This window comes from Anabrus simplex, chromosome 1 (genome assembly GCF_040414725.1).
Source record: "Anabrus simplex isolate iqAnaSimp1 chromosome 1, ASM4041472v1, whole genome shotgun sequence".
In the NCBI taxonomy this organism is placed as follows: Eukaryota; Metazoa; Arthropoda; class Insecta; order Orthoptera; family Tettigoniidae; genus Anabrus; species Anabrus simplex.
Window position 1 is genome coordinate 182,194,187 of NC_090265.1, and position 23,268 is coordinate 182,217,454.

General features: G+C 39.8%; 1 protein-coding gene across 1 annotated transcript in view; it reads right to left on the minus strand.

Moving 5' to 3' along the window:
• The window catches only part of LOC136885432 (rho GTPase-activating protein 44), a 382,026-nt gene that overhangs the window by 342,773 nt on the left and 15,985 nt on the right, over positions 1-23,268 (minus strand). The window contains exon 3 of the mRNA XM_067157983.2: positions 20,281-20,422. Coding sequence (XP_067014084.2) covers positions 20,281-20,422 — 142 coding nt within the window. The remainder of the gene's footprint in view (positions 1-20,280; positions 20,423-23,268) is intronic.

Sequence of the window (23,268 nt, forward strand, 5' to 3'; positions counted from 1 at the left end):
AGTCAAGTCAAAAAGCATGATGGCACAACATTTCAAGAAACATACCCCAGGGGGTAAATCTTCGGATAAATCCCTCGTCGTGAACACCAAGGTGCACGAGTCTCGTTCGGATTCTGGGGGAGACTCGACATCATGCAAGAGACGAGTCGGAGCGTCTCGGTGTACCCCGAAGAGTCAAAAATTCAGGCCAAAATCTAAAACCTTTCTAGCAACTTCCAACATAAATTCACTTACACAAACTAGCAAGCTGAAAACCCTCACCAAAGCTCTTCACGAAAATCAGATATCCATAATGGCCCTACAGGAAACAAGGTACCCAGATGAAGAGATTTTTGAATCCGAAGGCTACCGATTTTTCAAGAGCAAAGCGCAAAGAGGAATCCTGAATGCAGCTGTGATGCTTGGAACCGCGTTTGCTGTTAGAACCAAGATCCTTAAATCGGTTGCAAATTTCGAACCTGTGAATGACAGATTGTCTATACTCACAATTAAATGTGCAAACAAAACCTACGCCCTAGTTAACGCACATGCTCCTACAAACGATAAGAACAAGTCTGATCCAGACAAAGTTGATAATTTCTGGGACCTACTGGATGAAAAATTAAACAAAATTCCCAAACACCATGTCAAGCTTCTTTTGGGTGACTTCAACGCCCAACTAGATCGTGAACAGAAGTACAAGAAAGTTATAGGAAATTACCCTGCTCACAAAAGAACCAATCCCAACGGCAAAAGACTGGTGTCCATTTGCGAAAATCACAACCTGCAGGTCATGTCGACTCACTTTCGCTATCTACCCAGAAAGCAAATGACTTGGTGTTCTCCCGTCCAAGCTCTCCGAGAGTTCCAAATTGATTATGTTGCAATCTCCAGCAGAAACAGCCCTGAGATTATGAATGTCAAGGTAAAGAAAGGCATCAATGTGGCCTCAGATCATTATATGTCTCTTATCAAATTCAAACTAATTCCCGCAAACACAAGGAAGACAACCAAACAGATCACACGCTTCGACAATGATAAACTTCGGCAAAGGGTCGAGGAGTTCCAGGAGAAGGCTAGACCAAATGACTGTGACTTTAACAACGCCAAAAGTCTCCTTGTTGAAACCGCCAAAGACGTTGCAGAAATCAAGAGAAGCAAAAAGCATGCCTGATGGAATGGTACTTGCGAATCAGTCCTCCAAGAAAGACTCAATGCGTGGAAACAGTACTACTCTACGAAATCAGAAAATGATTGAGAAACCTACAAAACCCAACGTGCCCAAGCAGCTAGGGTGTTCAGAACTGAGAAACGTAAATACGAAAAATCTCTCATTGATAAGATAGAACAAAACTTTAGGAAGCATGAAAGCAGAGAGTACTACAGAGCCTTCAAACGCAAACTCACTGGCTATAAACCACCATCTCTATGCTTTGAGCGAAAGGACGGCACACTGGCGATGTCAAATGAAGAAAATTGCAGCATTCTGGCAGATTACTTCAAGAATTTACTTAATTGCTCTAAACCAGAAAGCGCCATTGAGACCAAGGAACCCTTACTCAGGTACCCAGATTCCAGACCACCCGACAAAGATGAAATCAAGCGCCACATTGCCCGTCTCAAAAATAACAAAGCTCCGGGGGAAGACTCAGTAGTAGCAGAACTATGGAAATATGCCCCAGAGGAATCACTTGATATCTTGCAAAAGCAAATAGAAGAAATTTGGAACAAGGAGACCCTACCCGAAGATTGGAAAATAGCTTTGATCCATCCATTACACAAAAAAGGCAGCATGAAGAACATCAACAACTACAGAGGAATATCTTTGCTACCCGTGACTTACAAAATTCTATCACTTGCCATCCTGGAGCGTTTGGAAGCACAAGTCGAACATGAAACAGGTGAATACCAAGGAGGGTTCAGAAAAGGTCGCTCAACAGCTGAACATATCCAAAATCTCAAAACGATCATCAGATATTGTACACTAAGGTCCAAGCAGTATGTGTCTGTCTTTGTGGACTTTAAGAAAGCGTACGACTCCATTGACCGGGAAGTCCTGCTAAACATCTTAAATGAATTTGGAGTTGATTTGAAACTGCTGGCATTAATTAGAGCCACCCTGACCGATACAAAATCCAAGGTGAAGTTCCACGGATGTCTCTCGCATTCCTTTGACATCAAAACAGGAGTCCGACAAGGTGATGGGCTATCCCCGATACTCTTCAACTGTGTTCTTGAAAAGATCATCAGAACCTGGCGGGTGAGATTACAGGAAACCAACTACAGTCCATTGAGAATAGGAACCAAATCCAAGGGGATCGCAACAGACTGCTTAGCATTTACCGATGATATTGCTGTTCTCTCAAATGACATAGAAACCGCTAGAGCTCAAGTTGAAATTTTAAAGGAAATTGCCGAACAAACTGGTTTGCAGATATCGTTTGAGAAAACAGAAGTAATGACTAACATCAAAGAGGCTCCACCAAAACTCCATACAAAATACGGGGACATCACCCGAGTAGACAAATTCATATACCTGGGTGAGATCATCATGAAAAATGGACTGGACAAAGAAGCACTTCAGGAGCGAGTACGCAAACTGGAAATAGCCTACCAAACATCCCGCACAATCTACAACAAAAAATGTCTTTCCCAAAACACCAAGATACGTCACTATGAAACAGTTCTGAAGCCAGTAGTTCTATATGCAGCCGAAACCCTGTCTCTAAATGCCAACAAAGGACTCCTTGAAGAACTGGAGAAAAGAGAACGCAAAATTGTGAGAGGAATCTTGGGATCAAAGTACAGAAATGGAATCCATCAAAAGAGATCCAACAAGGAAGTCTACAGCAAAATAGAGAAAATTACCGACACAATCAGAAAAAGACTGGCACGATTTTACGGTCATCTGAAAAGAATGGACGGATGAAAGTTAACTAAAGAAATCTTTCACCTTTTTGATTCAAACCCCAAAACCACAATTCCCTGGTTTAGAAATACCAAAGAAGACCTGCAAATGCTACATATCTCAGCTGAAGACGCCCTTAACAGAGATCTCTTCCGCAAGAAAATATTGACGAACGGGCTAAGCCGAGACGAGCAACCGAAGAGAAGACACGGTGACCCTTGGACACAGGAGCGTAAGCAGGCCCACACACAAAGAATGAGGAAAATTTTGGCTCTAAAGAAGGCCAAGTTCAGTGTCAAATGCAACAAGACTTAACGTGGTCCATGATGGCCCCAGCGAATTATATATAATAATAATAATAATAATAATAATAATAATAATAATAATAATAATAATAATAATAATAATATTAATAACAATAATAATCAATATTTCCATTATTTACCAATGGGTTAGAGAATATTGTTTCCAAGTTATACTAGTCTATTACACTTGCGTCAGTATCAGTTCCTCTCTTCAAGCTGACCAAGAAACATTGGTGCGAGGTGCAGAAAAACATCTAGGGGAAAGGTTTCTCAAAAATGAACATTGAATTGTGCACCAGCGTATTTTATACTTTTACTGGACAGAAGAGAATTTTGGACAGCATGGACTTCGAAAAAGGAAGGCACTCTACACAAGTTATATGAATTCAAAATGTCTGGCAAGGGAATGAAGTTAAGCAAGATTTTGAGCAAAGTTGTTTCAAAAGAAGATAAATTTTCAATTGTAGGCAACTTGGTTCATATTACATCAGGGTTACTGCATCAAGTGTTTCTTGTGAGAGGGTTTAAGTTAATGAACCCAATAGGTAAAACTTTGAGGTGATTAATGGGGTCAGACAACCTTAATAATTTAATGTATATTAACATGAAAATTTTTATCAATCCAGAACATTGGAAAATTGATGTGTCAGTGCTCAAACTACAAGATGTGTGAATGGACATAAAACATACACTGCTACTTTGTGAAACTTCAGTTACATTGCCTTTATTTGCAGTAATCTTCGAGAGAAAGATTGTTCACTAAATTAAGTTTGTACTTTTTATATCAGCAACAATAAAAATTTAAGGGCATAAAATCTTGACTTGTACATCACACTGTATTTGTATTATTGTGGCGCCTAGTTTTCAGAAGCGACACCTAGGTAAGAAGAAAATTTTCTGAGCGTTATGTATGACATTATACAAAGCACATAAACTTTAGATATGAGTAATACTATTAAGTAAATAATATAGAAAATAGTTCATGATTTTTACTAGCCCAGCAGGGTAGATTCTTCAGTATTGTCGCATTAGCTTGTAACATATAAGCTAGAATGTGGAATCTTACCTCGTAGGACATGTAGGAAATGTAATTGTTCATTGCCAAAGCTGACGCCCAACCATCCCATCCCAAGAAGAAACTTTACTTTTATAATTAATTATCATAAAACTGCTATTTGCTAATACAAAGTAAGATAGGCATCACTCCCAGAATTCAATACAACAGATTTGTTTCATTACAACTGTGGTAAGGCAGAGTCATAGTTTGCTGCTGTTACTGGGCTACTGGATATATTAGGGCTTGATTGGAGAAGAGATAAGTACATGGTTAGCTTGGAAATGAGGGAGCATCGTCCTATGTTTGACTCTAAATTAGGTTCTGTAGTACAACTGAAGGAAGAAGCTGTGCATTTAATTAGTATTCATAGGGTGGCGTGCACCATCTTGGAGTAAATTACTACGGAAGTAGCATTTACTAAAGAAGTCCATACTACAGAAGTAAATTACTACGGGAGTTATTTACTCCGGAAGTAACGTCAGAGAGTTGAAGTACAATTTACTCTTTTAGTTACTACTATAGAAGTAGCGTTCGTTACTCGCGGAGTAGTGTTGTGTTTGAGAATCTTCTTTAAAGAAATCTAAATGGATAAGGTTATGTGCGATAGGAAACGGGAGGGGGGAGGGGGGGAAAGTAAGCGAAAAAGATAAATGCTTGTTAATAGAGCTAATGACGATCTACACAAAGGATATAGGGTGTAAGAAACACAACACACTAGTTAGGAAAAGAAATTCATGGAAAGCCATGACAGAAAAATTCAATGCTTCGAGTGACACGCGTGGAAAAAATTAAAACTGATGGTGGTTTCTTCCTACAGATCGCCTACATCCACAGCGAAATTTTCCCATTTTCACAACAGCAAATGCTGAGTCTGTACCTTAAGGCCACGGCCGCTTCCCAATCCCTAGGCCTACCCTACCCTATCATTGCCATAAGACCTATCTGTGCTGGTGAGACGTTAAGCAAATTGAAAAAAAACACCTCTTCCAATTTCTGAAAAGTTCACCGTTGTCACCGAGAAGGCAAAAAATGGGAATATGAGTGCAGTCACAGTCAACTGCACCCACGATGTGTGGAAACCTGCCAACGTGAAGAATATCCTTTTATTTTCCGAACAATCATCATCATTTGCAGGCGTACCTCCCTCTTAGCCTTAACTAGTGCTTTAACCACGCGATGAAAGATACGGCCAGCAGTTGTGCGGTAAACGTTAATTAGATCACCGGCAACTGTACTGAAATGTTCCGGTACGAAACACTCGTAGGGCACACCGCAACTGTAATTTGAGAGATACAAGAAAATTAAATCAGGAATTCAGCTGAAAGTGATCTCCAAGTAGATTTAAAAGGAAAGTAAAGGATTCCTTCCTAAGACCAAGAACGTTCCTGAAACTCTCCGTGTGCACATTATACGGCTCTCGCCTTTCACGTACTATTGCATTTCCCGTCGTTTACTGCGATGAGATCGCCAATATAATCTAAGTAATCCATAAACACGTTTGAAACGTCTTTCCTCTCATATACGGCACGATATCATTAGTCAACAAGTCTAAACTTAGCTTACTCCATGCACGACGTGAGAGTAAATTCTAACCTATATTCGTGCATTATTTACTTCCTTTAGTAATATACTACAAGATGGTGCTCTTCAACATTTTACTCTTGTAGTAATTTAGTCCAAGAGTATCTGAAAGGACTAAAGTACTTCGGAAGTAATTTACTCTCGTATGGAAGTCGCCGAATGCTGACTTCAAGAGTACTTTACTACGGAAGTAGAACTTGCTCTTGGTTGGTGCACACCACCCATAGTGTTGCATGTCACCTACAGTTGGCCATCCTTGATTTGCTGATTCCATTCCTTACCTGGAAAAGCTTGATGAAACTCTAAAGAAAATGAAAATCCACAGCCTGTTTCCAGTCATTCGACCAGGTCAGCGAGGATAGGAAATGTGCCGGCTGCCGAAGCCTGTCGTACTCCTCTGGGGCAATGATAAATGACTGACAGATGAAATTAAATGTTAATGGAGAGTATTGCTGGAATGAAAGATGATAGGGAAAACCGGAGTGCCCGGAGAAAAACCTGTCCCGCCTCCACTTTGTCCAGCACAAATCTCACATGGAGTGACTGGGATTTGAACCACAGTATCCAGCGGTGAGAGGCCGGCGCGCTGCCACCTGCACCATGGAGGCTGCAAAAACTCTAAAAGAAAATATTCAAATTTTACAAAAGATCACCAAAACACCTCTATGAGCTTAAAAACACTGCAAAACTTTTACAAAGTGAAATAGAAAAACTCGGTGATATTCATGAAGTACGGTGGCTGGGTGTAGCAAATATGATGCTCTGAAAGTCTGCATCATAATTATGTACCGCTTAACGCTCAACTTTACGATATGACTAATTGGAAAGATAGATTTGATTTGTTTATTTATCATCAACAGAGTTAGTAATTCTCCAATTACAGATGATATAATACAGTAGAAGTCCACTGTAGCGAGTACGGCACATAACGAGAACCCCGTTATAACAACGTTTGCGGGTCCCTTCAAAATTCCTATATTAGACTGTGTTATATCCTTCAGTTACAGTGAGAGCACTATCACTGACGCATCCGTTATTATGAGCGATTTTTCCGTTACCGATATTTATGCACTCCAGCGATTATGTTGCATGCAATCGATCTCCTTTGGTATCGTTTCCTCACTATGTCCACTAGCGAGTTCTCTCGTCGACATTCGAAGGCGATGTCGGAGTCGATTAGTAAAACCCGTCAACTGATGTTCCGTAAAGAAAATTCAAAATGAAAGAGGACTTTTTTGCATAATAAATGCATAAATAATGTGTCCAATAACAGTTGTTAACTCGTTAAAAATAAAGGCTGCAGAAATGATTGCTTAACTTTAATAATAAATACTGTGAATAATTAAGGATGAAATACACCTCAAAATATGGCAGCGTGCATAATTGATTTCAGAGGTCAGTTTCTATTTTCTCGTGTCTGTTTAATTTCAGAAAAGCTATTATCATGAAAATTTATGGCGCTAGAAATACCGTACGTAAGTATTCACAATAAATACAGTACGGATAAGTTAGGTTAGGTCACGCTGTTTGAATGACAAAACTGAAATGTTTGCCACAAAATGCGATCAATCATCTTTGATACGGTGTAGTTTTGCAAGTAATCAGCTTCATTTTCCGTACGGTGTAGTTTTCTTGCGATGTGCATTTGCGAGCTCTCTCGTCGACATTCAAAGGCAATATTGGAATTGATTAGCCTAGTAATACCCGTCGACTGCTGTTTTCTAAAGGAAATTCAAAATGAAAGAGGATAACATGTTTTCGTAATAAATGCGTAAATAACGTGGCCGATAGCAGTTGTTAACTCGTTAGAAATAAAGGCTGAAGTAAATGGTTTCTTCTTTACAAAATGTCACCAGTGATTCCGATCGCTGTTTACAACTTATAACATGGTACCTAGTACAGTGTGCACCACATCCTGAACATACACAGTTCAAACCTGGCTCATGATAATGCTTAATATTACATAGTTTATAATGGAACCCATGAACGGGGAACATTGTCAGCAAGTGTCGCAGTTCATATCCACCTTGAACGCACTCGCAATTTAGCATGGCATCGGTAGAGTAGAAATCTTTCCAGATGTCAGCCTTCTTCAATCGTAGGTCTCGAAACAGATGTACATAGGGTGTTGTTGCTGGAAGTAACAACTGTAACCTTAGCTCTTCCACATAAAATCCCTCTCTGGATAGCTCATACACGAGCCGGGAAGGAGAATATTTGGAGCAGCATAGAGCCCGTTTCAAGTAGATTCCCTTCAACTTCTCGATTTTATCTGTTTCATACTCAAATGTTCCGAAATGTTTTCCAAGCCATAGGTTGCTATAGGGCTGATTTTTAGATGAAAGAGTTTTATGGTTGTTTCTAAAGACAAGTTTCTCAGAGGGTTAATGTCAGATATTGCTTTCATAGATGCAATTAGACAGTCCATGAGATGGAGGGTAAAAACATTACCTTGGGTTTGAAAAATTACACCCAAGTATTTAAAATGCTTTACGTTTTAAGTTCTTGGTCTCCATAAAAAAAAGATTCGATGAGGCCCCCTCTTTGAAACGTCATGAAAACTGTTTTTTCTACATTCAGTTTGAGCTCCTTTTTATTTATCCAACCTACTATTTGGTTGAATGATTCCGGAGTTCCTTCTCTGGCGCTGATGTTAAGACCATGGGTCTCCCTGTAATACCCCAGTTGTTTGTTCCAAAATATTAGAATGATAATGCCATCATCTACTTCTACTGAATTGTTGAGCAGTAGGTTCCTAATCAGCGGTATAAGGTAGTTCATACTACCAATGATACTCTCCAATTTTTCTAATGGTATGGTTCTGCTTATGGTGTCAAAAGCTTTCGAATAATCTATAAAAATGGCATGCAGTTTACCCCCTGGTTTCTTTAAGGCTTCTTCTATGTCAGTCTGGAGACAGCAGACAGCTAAAGTCGTTGAATTTCCTTTTCTGAATACGCTGAAATTAAGTAAGAATGTGAAACACCTCTAGATGTGGCAGAGCACATCACTGATTTCAGAGGATAGTTTATATTTTCTCGCGTCTAGTTAAATTTTGGAATGGCTATTCCCATGTAAATTTTAGCAAGGAGGTTATCATTTCTCTACATGCATTTCAAATGTGTTTTCACGATACACATAGGTGCGGTTAGGTCAGGTTAGGTGACGCCGTTTGAAGAAGAAAACGGAAATGTTTGCCACAGAAGCCTCTGGAGTGATACCATATTTCTCCGAATCCAAGACATTTTTTTCCCTCAGAATATCATGTGAAATATCAAGGGTCGTCTTCCATTCGCGGCCTTCGCAACTATCGTTGTAACCACGGTGCAACCTCCCCCCCCTCCCCGCGCGTGCACACAAAACTCGTTGACTATAAACGACCGTCTCTTTATTATACATCACTAGCCCGCGGCGACCGGTTCTTCAATGCCCATGTGTACATCGCTGGATCTCGGGAAATACTGAAGAGAGAATGACATTATATTAGCCTCTCTACACAATCGTTTCTCAAATCTGCACAATGGCATAAAAAATGCGAGCCTTCGAATTCTTAGAAAGGCCATGGCTACTCAGTAGCAGAGTTATAACGCGTTCACTATACCTGACGCTTAGTGTTACAGATAGCAGGAATATTTTCGTGATGGATCATCGTACTGTAAAGATACGTGGAACACGTATTGCCGGCAAATTTTCAATGGGTGCTCGTCATTATGATGACAATTTTAAGTTAATGGTTATTAAACACTCGTAAATGTAGAATAACGTGCAGCCGAAAGAAAATACGGCATAGGCCTAACAAAAGACAATATTCGGCGTTAGCGTAAAGACAAGGATAACTTAAAAATGTGTATTGCACAAAAAAAATAAAATGCATTTGTGGCCCGCAACACGGACACTTTAAAGAAGTCGCAGATGAAATTGTGAAGTATGTGCACAAAAAATGCAAGGGCGGAATTGCCATACTGCGGCGCAATAAACTTGTTCGTTGACCTTCAACGTCTGCGATTAGGCCTATATATTATTATTATTATTATTATTATTATTATTATTATTATTATTATTATTATTATTATTAATGATTACATATTATGATGCCAATTATAAGTTAATGGTTATTAAACCCGCTAAAATAGAGAATAAGCGTGCAGCCGAAAAGTAATATGCCATAACTAAAGCCAATGTTCGGCGTCTAAAAATAGTCTAAAATGTGTACTGTATAAGAAAGGCATTCATATGATTTTACAAAGCAATTTTTAAGACTGATATAAATTTTTTGAAGGAAAAGGTGGGGGCGTCTTGGATTCGGAGAAATACGGTTCTATAATTTTTCAGAATGAAATTAAACATACTTTCAGGTAATATCAGATTTTGAAAAATAACAAACAAGTAAGCCGTAGAGTGGATATTATCCGCGAAAATGCAAGTTTTGTTCAAGCTGACTGTCGTTTCATACCGATTTTAATGTGTACGAGGGTTTCGCTGACTTTTTACAAAAAATCGGATATAACGACAATCCATTATAGAGAGTAAATTTTTTGCTGTTGTGAATTCTCGCTATAATGGACTTTTAAATAATAACATTAACAGCACTTACTACTACTACTACTACTCATCATCATCAGTTCTCCACTCCAGTTGCCCAGGTGTGGTTTACGAGCTCTCTCCACTTCTGTCTGTCCATGTACCACTCTTCTCTCAAGACGACATCCCAGCTGACTCCTCTTGTTCCTATGTCCTCTTTCACTTGGTCCAGCCATCTCTTCCTAGGTCTTCCTACCGGTCGTTTTCCGGCCACGACTGTGTGTAGCCATTGTTTTGCTGTCCTTCTTTCGTCCATTCGTTTGACATGGCCAAACCATTTCAAATGGGCCCTTGTCACTTTTTCATTCAGGGATGGGTACACACCAGCTTCCTCCCTTATTCTTTCATTCCTTACACTGTCCCTTTTTGTCTTCTGTACCATAGTTCGTAGAAACTTAATTTCTGCGGCTTGTAGTTTGCTATCCACTTGTTGGGTTGTTGTGCAGGTTTCTAGGCCATATGTTGTTATGGGGGTGAAGTATGATTGGAATAGAATCTGTTTTGATCTTAAGGGAACTTGTTCATTCCAGAGGAGGTTCTGAACTTGATGGTAAAACTGAGCTGATTTTTGAATGCGGTTGTTAATCTCGTGCTGTATTCTGTTATCACTTGAAATGATGCACCCAAGATATTTATATTGGTCTACTGTTTCCAGCTGTGTACCTTCCAGCATTATTTTTCCTTTCTTCTTCTACCTGTTGACAGACATAGTAACAGTTTTCGATTTATTTATTGTTAATCTTTGTGCTTTTAAATGTTCATTCCAGGTGTTCAGCCTCTCTTGGACTTCCTTCTCTGTATTTCCCCAAATTACTACATCATCTGCAAATGCAAATGCATTGATGCCCATATTGTTCTTCTGCTTAATTTCTTTCATGACTTCATCCATGACAGTGATAAAAAGTAAGGGTGAAAGGATACTGCCTTGTTGCACTCCTTTAGTGGTTTGGAGCCAATCAGAATTACCGTTTCCTATCTGTACGCAACTGCAGCAGTCTTCGTAAAGCATTTTAACTTTCTGGATAAGCCCTTTGGGTACATTTTTCTTTCTTAAGCATTCCCATATAGTCTTCCTTGGAACACTATCAAATGCTTTTTCGAGATCCAAAAACACTAGTGTTAAGTCCTTGCCCTTCTCCCAATGCTTTTCTAACAGTATTCTAAGTGCAAATATGAGATCGGTAGTTGATCAGTGTTCTCTGAATCCATATTGTTCTTCCTGTAGTTGTGGTTCTATTATTTTCCTTAGCCTTTTTTCAAGTATTTTCTCAAATATTTTCAAACCATGAGACAATAAAGTGATCCCTCTATAATTGCTACATTTCTTCTGGCTTCCTTTTTTGACGAGAGGTATTATTATTCCCTTTTTCCAATCATCTGGGACTTACCTATCCTTCCATATTGCATTAATCACTCTATGAAGCCACTGTATTCCTATTGCACCAGTTGCTTTGATCATATCTGCACTGACTTCATCAAATCTTGTTCATCTTTCTTTGGGCATACTATTAAGGGCCGTCTCTACTTCCTTCCATGTTGGCGGGCTCTCTTGGTCAGGCTCATCATTGCAGCTTAAACTGACCTGCGTGGTTACATCATTGGAGTCTTTCCCAGTACAGTTGTATAAATTATCAAAATAGGTTTTCATGATCTTCCTTATTTCTGTCTCTTCCCTAACTATGTTACCATCTGGTTCCTCTATTGCTGTTATGTATTCATTGTCTCTTCTTATATTTCGTATTGTTCGGTAAAGTAGTTTAGAATTAGTTTTGCTGTCTTGCTCTAGTTTATCTGTGAAATCAGTCCAAGCTTTCTGTTTTTCTTCGGCCACAATTTTATTTACTCGTAGTTTCTGAGCTCTGTATTTCTGCTGCAGTTCGTTTACTGCTGGGGATTTTCTGTCAGGGGTATTCTCTCTTAGCCTTTGGCAGTCCCCTACTTCACTGCAAGGCAGCAGCTGATGAATTTATGTGTCATTTCCTACACAAGGGTCTCATCAAACCTTCTAGGGGAAACCTCCTCCACCCGTAGCTGTTGGTCTTCCCCTAGTTTGTCGGGTTTGGTGTCGGCCGCCCAACCCTCGGCCAGACAGACGCAGGTAGTACCATCTACTGTCGCATACAGTTGCAGGATCACTCCTGACCTGACCATCCATACTACTACTACTACTACTACTACTACTACTACTAATTATAAGTAAGCAATATATAATATATACATATTTACAAAACACATAAGGAAAAAAGAAACCATGAAAACAGAAAAGTATTTAACATTTGCAATGACCGAAGGAAGGAAGTATAACTTTCAGTTACCAGATGTACAGAACAAGTTACAAGGAACAACACACTGTCTATGAAGCGTCCATAAGATGTCTGCGAATTTCACTAGCTGACGAGTGAAATATATCCACCATCCCGCTAATTTTGTTCCGGGATCTTAGGGCCTGCACAAACCAAGAGTTCCTGTGTGATTCCGTTCTGCACCTGGGTAAGTGAAAGGTGACAGCCTGTCAGATGTTGCGGGAAGGAACATGAATTGGTAGCAACTGGAGTAAATTGGGACAGTCAAGGAAATTACCGATACATTTGTATATGAAACGTGCATTGACATTCCTGCGCCTAGTTCTAAGACACTCAATACACATGTTTGTACAAAACAAGTCATAATCTATCGATGATAGCTTGATACCCAAACACTTTTTACTGATCCATTTTGAAAATCTGACCTGTACTCGCTCAAATTCATTAACGAAGTATTGCTGTGAGGGGATCCACACTTCAGAACAGTACTCTAGACTAGATCGTATAAGCGAGAAATACAGGGTTTTTAAAGGGGCAACAGATTTTAAACTCTTGCAATTTCTTTTGAGGAAGCCTAACATTTTAAATGCCTTCATGCTCATTGAAAGATAGACCATTATGATTACTAAGAATAACACCAAGTTCGTTAATTTTCTTAACACGCTTCACTTCTTGATCCTTTATATGATAATGGAATACGATGACTTGCGATTTTCTCATGAAGGATATTGCACTGCTCTTTGAAATATTTAGGGTTAAATGCCACTTTTTGCACCAATCACTAATATTATTTATATCAGACTGTAACAATTCCCAGTCATTCATCTTTTCAAGTACCCTGTAGAGGTTAAGGTCATCAGCATAGAGCAGGTAGTTGCTCAAATGGATTTATGATGGCAGATCATTAAATAGAAGGAAACATGAAGATTCCAGTAGTGAACCTTGTGGAACGCCAGACATAGGCTGATAAGGACGAGAAATGATACCTTCATATTTTACTGAATATCTCCTGTCGAAAAGATAGCATTTAAATCATTCAAGCAAGCTTCCATGAATGCCACAGGCTGACAACTTAGTCAGAAGAGCATTATGCTGCACAGAGTCGAAAGCTTTGGAAAAGTCTGTGTACACGGCATCAACCTGCTTGCAACTGTCTAGAGCGCTAGATATGAAGTGGGAGTACACAGCAAGATTGGTGATAGTTGAGTGTTTCTGGACAAAACCACGCTGGTTAATATTAACTGAGCTGCTGAGAGCCAAGAAATGTCATTTTTTGAGTTATACCACTCAGTGCACTTATAACACAAAAAATTTGTTGTGAAGAAGTGGTATAACAATAACTCTCATGGGAGACGCTTGAGAGCACTAGATGCATTCTTCCCATCACACCGGAGTGGAGCGCATTTACAGGAATAATGGTATAAGTCAAGCATCCTGGCCACGCGGTTGAGTTGTTCTGTGTTCATTATCGTTATTTACGTTCTAAAATCAAAAAGTCCTTGTAACTGTGCTAGTAAGTATCGGTATTGTTTTCTTTATTTAGATTTTTAATATCCAGGTGTTATTAAAGTAAAAATAGTCTTTATAAGGGAAATTCGCTTATAGTTCATGCTATCAGGACATTCCTTTCTTCCAAACAATCGGGATTTCGGAGTTATTGAGAGAAAAATCAAGAGCTGTTCAAATGTTCACTCCTGATGATTGGTGTAATACCATTTAAAAGGCAAGGAGAAAACAACACTTTGCCGTTTATAGAATGGCTCTGAATGACTTTGTCTCAACAAAAGACATAGAGAAAAATGTAAGATTTAGAAAGTGAACATGCAAAATTAAAAGTTCAGTTGGCTTCATGTTCGATAGCTTCGTTTTCAGAAAGACTCTCCTCATCCGTCCGGCTCCATGGCTAAATGGTTAGCGTGCTGGCCTTTGGTCACAGAGGTCCCAGGTTCAATTCCTGGCAGGGCCAGGAATTTTAACCTTAATTGGTTAATTTCGCTGGCACTGGGGCTGAGTGTATGTGTCGTCTTCATCATCATTTCATCCTCATCACGATGCAGAGTCAAATCAAAAGACCTGCACCTGGTGAGCCGAACTTGTCCTCGAACACTCCCGGCACTAAAAGCCATACGTCATTTCATTTTCTCCTCATCTCATTCTCTACAAGAAATCTCTCGTTGAAGGAATCCCTTTCAAAACTTTGGACATTACTCCTTCACATCGTATTCATGGCCGTCCTCGTTTGTCTGGTGTTCAACTCATCCCTCTCAACAACGATGTGTGACCTGTCACCGAGGCAAAGGCGAGAAACATGATGACCCTTCTCCCATACATCCGTCCGGTACACCACACTTTCTTCAATCAACTGATACTGTGATTTCGGCTGTGGAGTATGGACCTGATTATGTCGACCCATTACAAGAGGAAGATGACCTAGATTGTGAAATCGAGTAAACTGGCATCTTCAATTATAAAGTCTGTTTAAATTTCAGCATGATAATTTAATTTTCAGAAACGTTTACATTTGGGCAAAACAATTTATTTATAATTCATGAGTGTCCGTACTGCTGAACTATTCGACCAGATTGCGTAGCTAGCATTTAACAACAGAGCAATTATTTTAACTCAATCTGTGAGAAAAAAAGTTGTGATGGAAGCCGTAAGTGCAGTTTCACATCTACTGTACAACATTATGTATCATTAAGAATTATTTTATACATACACAGTGGAACCTTGGATTGCGAGCATAATTCGTTCCGGCAACATGCTTGTAATCCAAAGCGCTTGTATATCAAAGCAAGTTTTCCCATAAGAAACAATTGAAACACGGATGATTTGTCCACAGCACAAAAATATTTATTCGCATACCATTCTAAAACAAATAAAAATGCACTTTTCCTTATAATAGAATCACTGTTGGTGTGAGGGAGACGAGAGATGACATGAGGAGAGTTACTATGTAGCAGGAATTTCCTTCTTTCTTCCTTTCTTAATCTACTTACCCTCCAGGGTTGGTTTTTCCCTCGGACACAGCGAGGGATCCCACCTCTACCGCCCCAAGGGCAGTGTCCTGGAGCGTGAGACATTGGGTCGGGGGATACAGCTGAGGAGAATGACCAATACCTTGCCCAGGCGGCCTCACCTGCTATGCTGAACAGGGGCCTTGCGCGGGGATGGGAAGATTGGAAGGGATAGACAAGAAAGAGGGAAGGAAGTGGCCGTGGCCTTAAGTCAGGTAGCATCCCGGCATTTGCCTGGAGGAGAAGTGGGAAACCACGGAAAACCACTTCCAGGATGGCTGAGGTGGGAATCGAACCCACCTCTACTCAGTTGACCTCCCGAGGCTGAGTGGATCCCGTTCCAGCCCTCATACCACTTTTCAAATTTCGTGGCATAGCCGGGAATTGAACCTGGGCCTCCGAGGCTGGCAGCTAATCACACTAACCACTACACCACAGAGGCGGACAGCACGAATTTCACTAACGGAATCACTGCTATCTGTTGGCTCATTGGAATTGTTTTCTTTTCGTGCAGCTTTAACGAGGAACTTGTCCAATGACTGTTGCTTTTGCCTTTTTTTGAGGATTTCATGAAAATGCGACACTGCATTGTCATTGAACTGATACATCGCTCGCACTGCTACAACCTTATTCGGGTGGTGTTTTTCTACAAAATTTTGCACCGTTTCCCACATTTTGCACTTCTCCCGAATCTCAGTTTAAGTGAGAGATTCCAGTGACTTTTCCTCCTCCTCTTCCCCGGACGAGATCTCCATAAACCCCTCCTCTTGTTCGCGATGCAGCTCCATCAGTTCGTTGGTGGTCAGTTCCTGGCTATGTTCTTCCACCAGCTCTTGAATGTCCACATCATTCACCTCCACCCCCATAGTCTTCTCTAAAGACACAATTTCATCGACAATCGGCGGTTCACTGTCACCAACAATCCCCTCAAAGTCACATCCAAGAACACAGTCAGGCCACAGCCTTTCCCTAAGCGGAAGTGAGAGTTCTCTTGGTGACTCCATTCCAGGCTTTATCGATGATCTTCAGGCAGTTCACGATGGGGAAATGATTTCTCCCAAACTCTCGGAGGGTAAGGTTTGTTTTCTTCGGTCACTTCGAAGCATCGCTAAAATAGTGCTTTGGTGTATAGCTTCTTGAAGTTCGAAAATGACTTGCTGATCCATAGGCTAGAGTTGTGTAGGGAGGAAGGAACTTAACCTTAACGAACTTGAATTCCTCCAGTAAGTCGTCCTCAAGGCCTGGAGGGTGAGCAGGAGCATTGTATTTAACCAGCAAGACTTTGAGCGGCAGATTATTTTCTGAAAGCCATTTCTTTACTACAGGACCAAAGACCTCATTCATCCATTCAACAAACTAACAGGGAAGGGGAAAACGTAGGCACACGTGACGCTCGTATTGCGGAACCTCACTCGCTTATCAAGTTACAATTTATTTAAAATGTTTACTCGTCTTGCAAAACACTCGTAGACCAAGTTACTCGCATTCCGAGGTTTCAATGTATTGCCATATTAGAGGTTAAAACACAACATATACATTTTCCTTTTACTCAACTTCGAAAAAAATATTTATCGGAAGAGTGGTACTACTCTTGATTTGTACCACTTTGCCTTTCGCTATGAGTAAACTGCTGACAGGAAAAGTGGTACTTCAAATTTTAGGAACGAAAAAAAGCAATTTAAGGAACAAGTAACTAAAATGTCTTTATTAAATATAATTTTAATATATCATCTGCATATTTCATCAAATGAATCATGAATTCTTGCAAAGCCTGAATTTACATTAAACGAAACGCAAAACCTTTAATTTCTCAGAAAAATGGAAAAAATTGACTTAGACCACTTTGGCTCTCAGCGGCTCAATTAAACCACTGACTGCACTGTACAAGGCTTTGTACACGACTCTTTCCGCTACTTTGGAAATGAGTGACAGAAGAACTACTGGTCTGTAATTGAAAAATAAAGATCTGTCATCTTTCTTAAAGACTGGAATAACATACCCTTTCTTCCATTCGGATGGGAAATTGCCTGTACGAAGAGACCAGTCGATTATCGTGGTTAGTGGGGTTGCCAGCTCCTCAGCACACTCACGTAACAGTATTCCTAGAATGTGATCTGGACCACATGACTTCTTCGTATCCACTGACTTCAAGATGTTGCAGGCTTCCGATGATGCCGACGTTATCACGGATGATAAGTTAATTTCCCCGAATTGTACGGTGTGAGAATTACAGGGAACACTGGGTGGATGGAATTTTTTGAAAGTGACAGCAAAATTATCCAGAATTTCTTTCAGTGAGCTGATTTCCTTGTCTAGATTTTGATTTACAATTAATAAATTTCCAAAATCACAGACCCGACATAATCCTTGTACTTTCTCCGCTGCATTTGTTTGTATTCTTTTCTTAGCGTCGCAAATTCGACGTAACCTGAGGAAAGTGAAGACCTTGCAGCTCGTTTCCTTGCTCTTTCCTTTGCCCGCATTTTGTCTGTAAGTTCGGAATCATACCAAAAGGGAAGATGCCTAGTCTTCATTATGCGGGAAGGTACAGCGTCCTTAAGACCGCTGTGCAGTAAATCATAAAACAAGTCAACTGCGGCATCAAGGGATGGACAGGATTTGAGCAAGTTACATGGACAGCGGGATAAGATATTTCGTAGATGAGGAAAGTCTGATTTTGTCCATATGAATAATGATTCTGTAGTCTGTGGTAAACGAGGAACACGGGAAATATGAAGTCTGAGCTTAAGCGCATAATGATCTGATTGTACTAACTGTTCAGTTGCTTCACACAGGGTATTATTAGTGACTTTTTCAGACACAAAAGCAAGGTCCAGGAAGTTATTTCCTCGTAATGGAAAACCGCAAACTTGGCGAAGGTTAAATTCATTGGTGATCTCTAAAAGAAAGCAGGCTTCCTCGTTGACATGGGTGAGGATAGGATTAATAGGTTCCGAATCGTCTGAAGCCCAGGCTAATTGGCTTATATTGAAATCACCGCACATCATGACAGTGTCATTTTTTTTTGCTACGCGACTGATTTGAGCCAGGGTTTCTCGGAAGTCCGTGAGCCGCACTTTCACCTTGTCCGGGTGCAGGTAACAGCAGACTATGTACAGCGCTCGGCCAGCAGAAGGGGTGGCTTTCACAACGACACATTCCCAGTTAACCGCTAGGTAGGGTCATTGCACTGCACCGTAAGCAGAGTTCACTGCTATTAAAACCCCACCTCCCTTGTTCTTACCAGTAATGATATTTTGCCTATCTTGGTGGAAAATAACATAATTGTCATGCAGTATTTCACTATTGTCGATTGAAGAGTCAAGCTAGGACTCCGTTGAACATACGCAGTCGTAATGCATGTCACTCAGAGCGACGTTAAAGTCCACGAGTGATTTCTTAAGACTACAGATATTCTGATGGTAGGTTACCTCTGGTCCTGGGTTCAGCTGGACATCGCCGGCAACTGCTAGTAGTAGAATACTCAGCGTCAGGATGGAGGTAGATGTGTCACTGGCCGAAGGCTTGTGCTTTACACGCTGACTGGACGCCATTCACTGCTGCTTGCCATTAATACACAACGTGGGCGCTTATTTTCAGCTTATTATTGGAGAGTATATCTTCCCAACAAGTTATACCACTTAACATCAAAGTATACGCTAGTTGGTTCAATTTCATTCACACGTAACCGCGATAAAAGCACTTGGACCACAAGAAACACGATTATTATCAGGACCACATTCACAACATGCCTGTAACCGTCCGCCATCTTGAGGGGAGAGGAGCAGCTATGGATGGAGTGAGGACAAAGACTATCCAAAATTTCTTTCATCATACAAGTTTGTAGTAATATTACCTTCTTTTTATTTATCTGTATGAGAAACTTCAGCCACTCTGTAAGGTTTTACAGTTTAAAAAAGCTACTGTTGTCACAGGTTTAAACATAAATGATGGTAACTTTAGAAATGATAAGAGTTATTGCTTTCCTTTCCTTTCCTGACACCACAGACTCACAGAAATGGAACTGTTCGAAGTACAAGGGCAACCAAGGAATTATCCTCACAAACACATTTCAAGGGAAGGAAGAATACAAAACAAGTCATAATAAGTTGAGCAGAAGCATAGTTCACTACTTGAAGTGCCACACTGATACAGTTGAGAATGAAATAGGCATCAAGTGCCACTCAACTTCTCCAAGAATAACACAAAGTTTTGCCTGTTGCCTCATTAACATCTGGTAAGACATTCAAAGGCTTTGTGGTGAATAGTCTGCTTATTGTTTCCATAGTCCCAGGCAACTGCGCCACAGCCACTGCGTCACTTCAATCAGTTTATTGAACAACTTCTGCACACAATTTGCACAGCTACCAACATTCTAGCAAAATGATTATATGAATCGGCATAGTATCTCATAGAAGACAAGCAGAAACAACTGTTTACATGCAGAATCCCAACCTCCACAAGTTTTAAAATAAAGTAAATCTGAAAGAGTGTAGAATGCCACTATAGAATGATTTGTTTTATTAATGAGATGTAACATTCTACTCACCAGTCTCTTGTCCTTTTCCTGACCCTGATTAGAAATACATGATGCCAGCTTCTTTCCTGTATTTTGGCATGCCATTTTGATATACTCCACCTTTCTATCTGCCTCTTGGAGATCATCAGACAGGACTTCTGTTTTGTCAGCTCTGTAAGAGAAACACACAACCATAAGACATTAATAAAAAGTGTTGTCTCTCACTAATTATATATACATGAACATTAACAAAACTGTTAAGAATAACATTATCAATAATTATTTAGTTCTTCTTCCGGGTTGAACCATATTGTTGTTTTCTGTACATTGCGTACAGTTTGCAGACATTTCAAATACATTGAAATATTCTTTGTCAAGGTGACTGAAATACCCCTACTTGATCCGAGGTAATCAGTCTCCCAGGCAGCAATCACAGTGGATCCAGTAGGGGTATTTCTATCGCCTTGACAAAGAATACTGCAATGTATTTGAAATGTCAGCAAACTGTAGGCAATGTACAGAAAACAACACGGTTCAACCCAGAAGAACTACTAAATAATTACTTATAATGTTATTCTTTACAGTTCTGTTACTGTTCAATGTACAGAAAACAACAACCTGATTCAACCTGAAAGAACAACTAATAATTCTACACACCATGGAAGCTTCACTTCTAAAATATAAGTAGTTTCTTTACAATAATAATGTTATTGGTTTTACATTTATTTATTTTTTGTTATTTGCTTTACATCGCACCAACACAGATAGGTCTTATGGCGGCGATGGGACAGGAAAGGCCTAGGAATGGGAAGGACGCGGCCGTGGCCTTAATTAAGGTACAGCCCCAGCATTTGCTTGGTGTGAAAATAGGAAACCACGGAAAATCATCTTCAGGGCTGCTAATGGGGTTCGAACCCACTATCTCCCGGATGCGAGCTCACAGCTGTGCGCTCCTAACCACACGGCCAACTCACCCGGTATCGGTTTTACAACCCACCAATTACTTTTATGATGCTTGTTGTTTAAAGGGGCCTATCATCGAGGTCATCGGCCCCAATTACTTTTATTGGCAAACAAATGGAAATTGTTAAACTACTGGACAAGTACCAAATAAAACTACTGTCAGTCCAAGAAATCAGCTTCACTTCAGAAGAAGCATCCGCAGAACCGGCATTGTTGTAATGACGAGAAGAGTTTGAAAGCGGTTGTAGACACTGTTTTAGATGACGATTATGACAATAATGAGGTTTTGGAAAATTAATCCGAGTTTGAGGGTAGTGACAGCAACAGTGGAAGTTACTCAAGTGCAAAGAGCATTGAAGAAGATAAGAGTGAAAATGCCACTCCAGGTTCTTCCAAACGCGTGCGACCGGTGACATTAAAGAACTGTAGTGATTGAAAATAGGAGAATAAAGACAATAAATCTGATATATATATCCATTTTGTGGATACAGCGGCGTTTCAGAAATACCAAAAATTTAGATTCCGCCCACTGTCCGAACTTGCAATGCTTTTAGAGTACACAGATAAGCTCTTTTTCAGGTTATTTCAAATGAAACATTTATACCATAGTCAGCAGTCATTCAAGGAATGTAGTATGGGTAAGACATAACTTTCAATGCCATAAATGTGAAATTTGAGTGAATTATCTTCATTAGTTAGTATTTTATGTATGTTTTTGTATGACAGGTATGCTCAAACTTCTGACCGGCAAATTAAATCTGATTCTACAGTCAACAGTGTGGCCATTTATTGTGACACGAATGGGTTTTAAAAGTGGAAACAAATCTTACGTGATTCTGAAGGTCCATGGTCCAAACAATAAGGATAACAAAGAGAATCTGGATAAAGTGAAAGAATTTTGGTTCCTACTGAAAAAGAACTGATGCAAGTACCTGACCATCAAGTAAAAATTCTATTCTGCTGTCATCGAGAGAACCGAAACTGATGTAAACCAAGAACATTATGTATCCATCCGTGGTCTTTACGTTGATGAGTGAATGGCCGGGCTACTTCCGAGCACATGGCAAGAGCCACGTATGGTTGTCTAGGAACTGTCAATACCTCACCTGGTTACCGCAGTTACATGAGACTGTTGCTGGATACCACTTATGTCAACATGTAGATGAAATGTAATGATGATATGAATTACAAAGCAAATTATATTCACTGTCTGTGAGGAATAAACAATGAGTGAATGATATATCACACCTGGATATGTAACATCTCAGAAAAGAAATAAATTACGGAAGGTTGATGGATTTGTACATATGTAATAAATCATTCACAGCAGCACATATAAGGAAAATTCACACTTTCAATATTTATTACTTCAATAAAATTAAATTCTAGAAGGGAAATATAGTTCTGAAAAGGCAATATTAAAGAAAATTGAAATAAAGTACTTTACCTAATTAGAATTGATAAAGAACAATTCCCAGAATCTTAGCTCTTCCGTCACCATGTGATTAAAAAAGGCATGCCACATTACAGCTGTTAAACTCACCAGACCCTCTTTGATGTCCTGACTTCTACAAGTTTTACTATTACATGCAACATGTCTGTTTACCATGCTCAACACCAACTCTATGGAGGTGAATGGAGGTAAAGTTTCCATAGAGCCTTCGCGAACAGACGACGTCAATCCAATTGTGGTAAAGCATCCAATACGGTGCGAATGGAAACTACTAAGAAAATCCAGGAGGCAACCTGTTCAATTGTGTTCTGGATAAATCAATCAGAGAATGGAGTTGGCAACAAATCATATCCAAAGTGGAGGATGAGTTGGTTGCAAAAGCACTGGTATTACATTTGATTGCCTAGCCTTTGCTGAGGATTAGGGGGCAGATGTTAATGACCTAAACGTCACTGAAAATAATAACATGCCCCTAAATTTATAGAAAAATACTATGAAATTTAAAAAAGACTTTAAAAAATTTGATCAAACTAAATTCTAGACTGTGTAACAATGGTCTTACAAGTAATATATCCCCGTTCTATTCACTGCTCAGCTCTTGT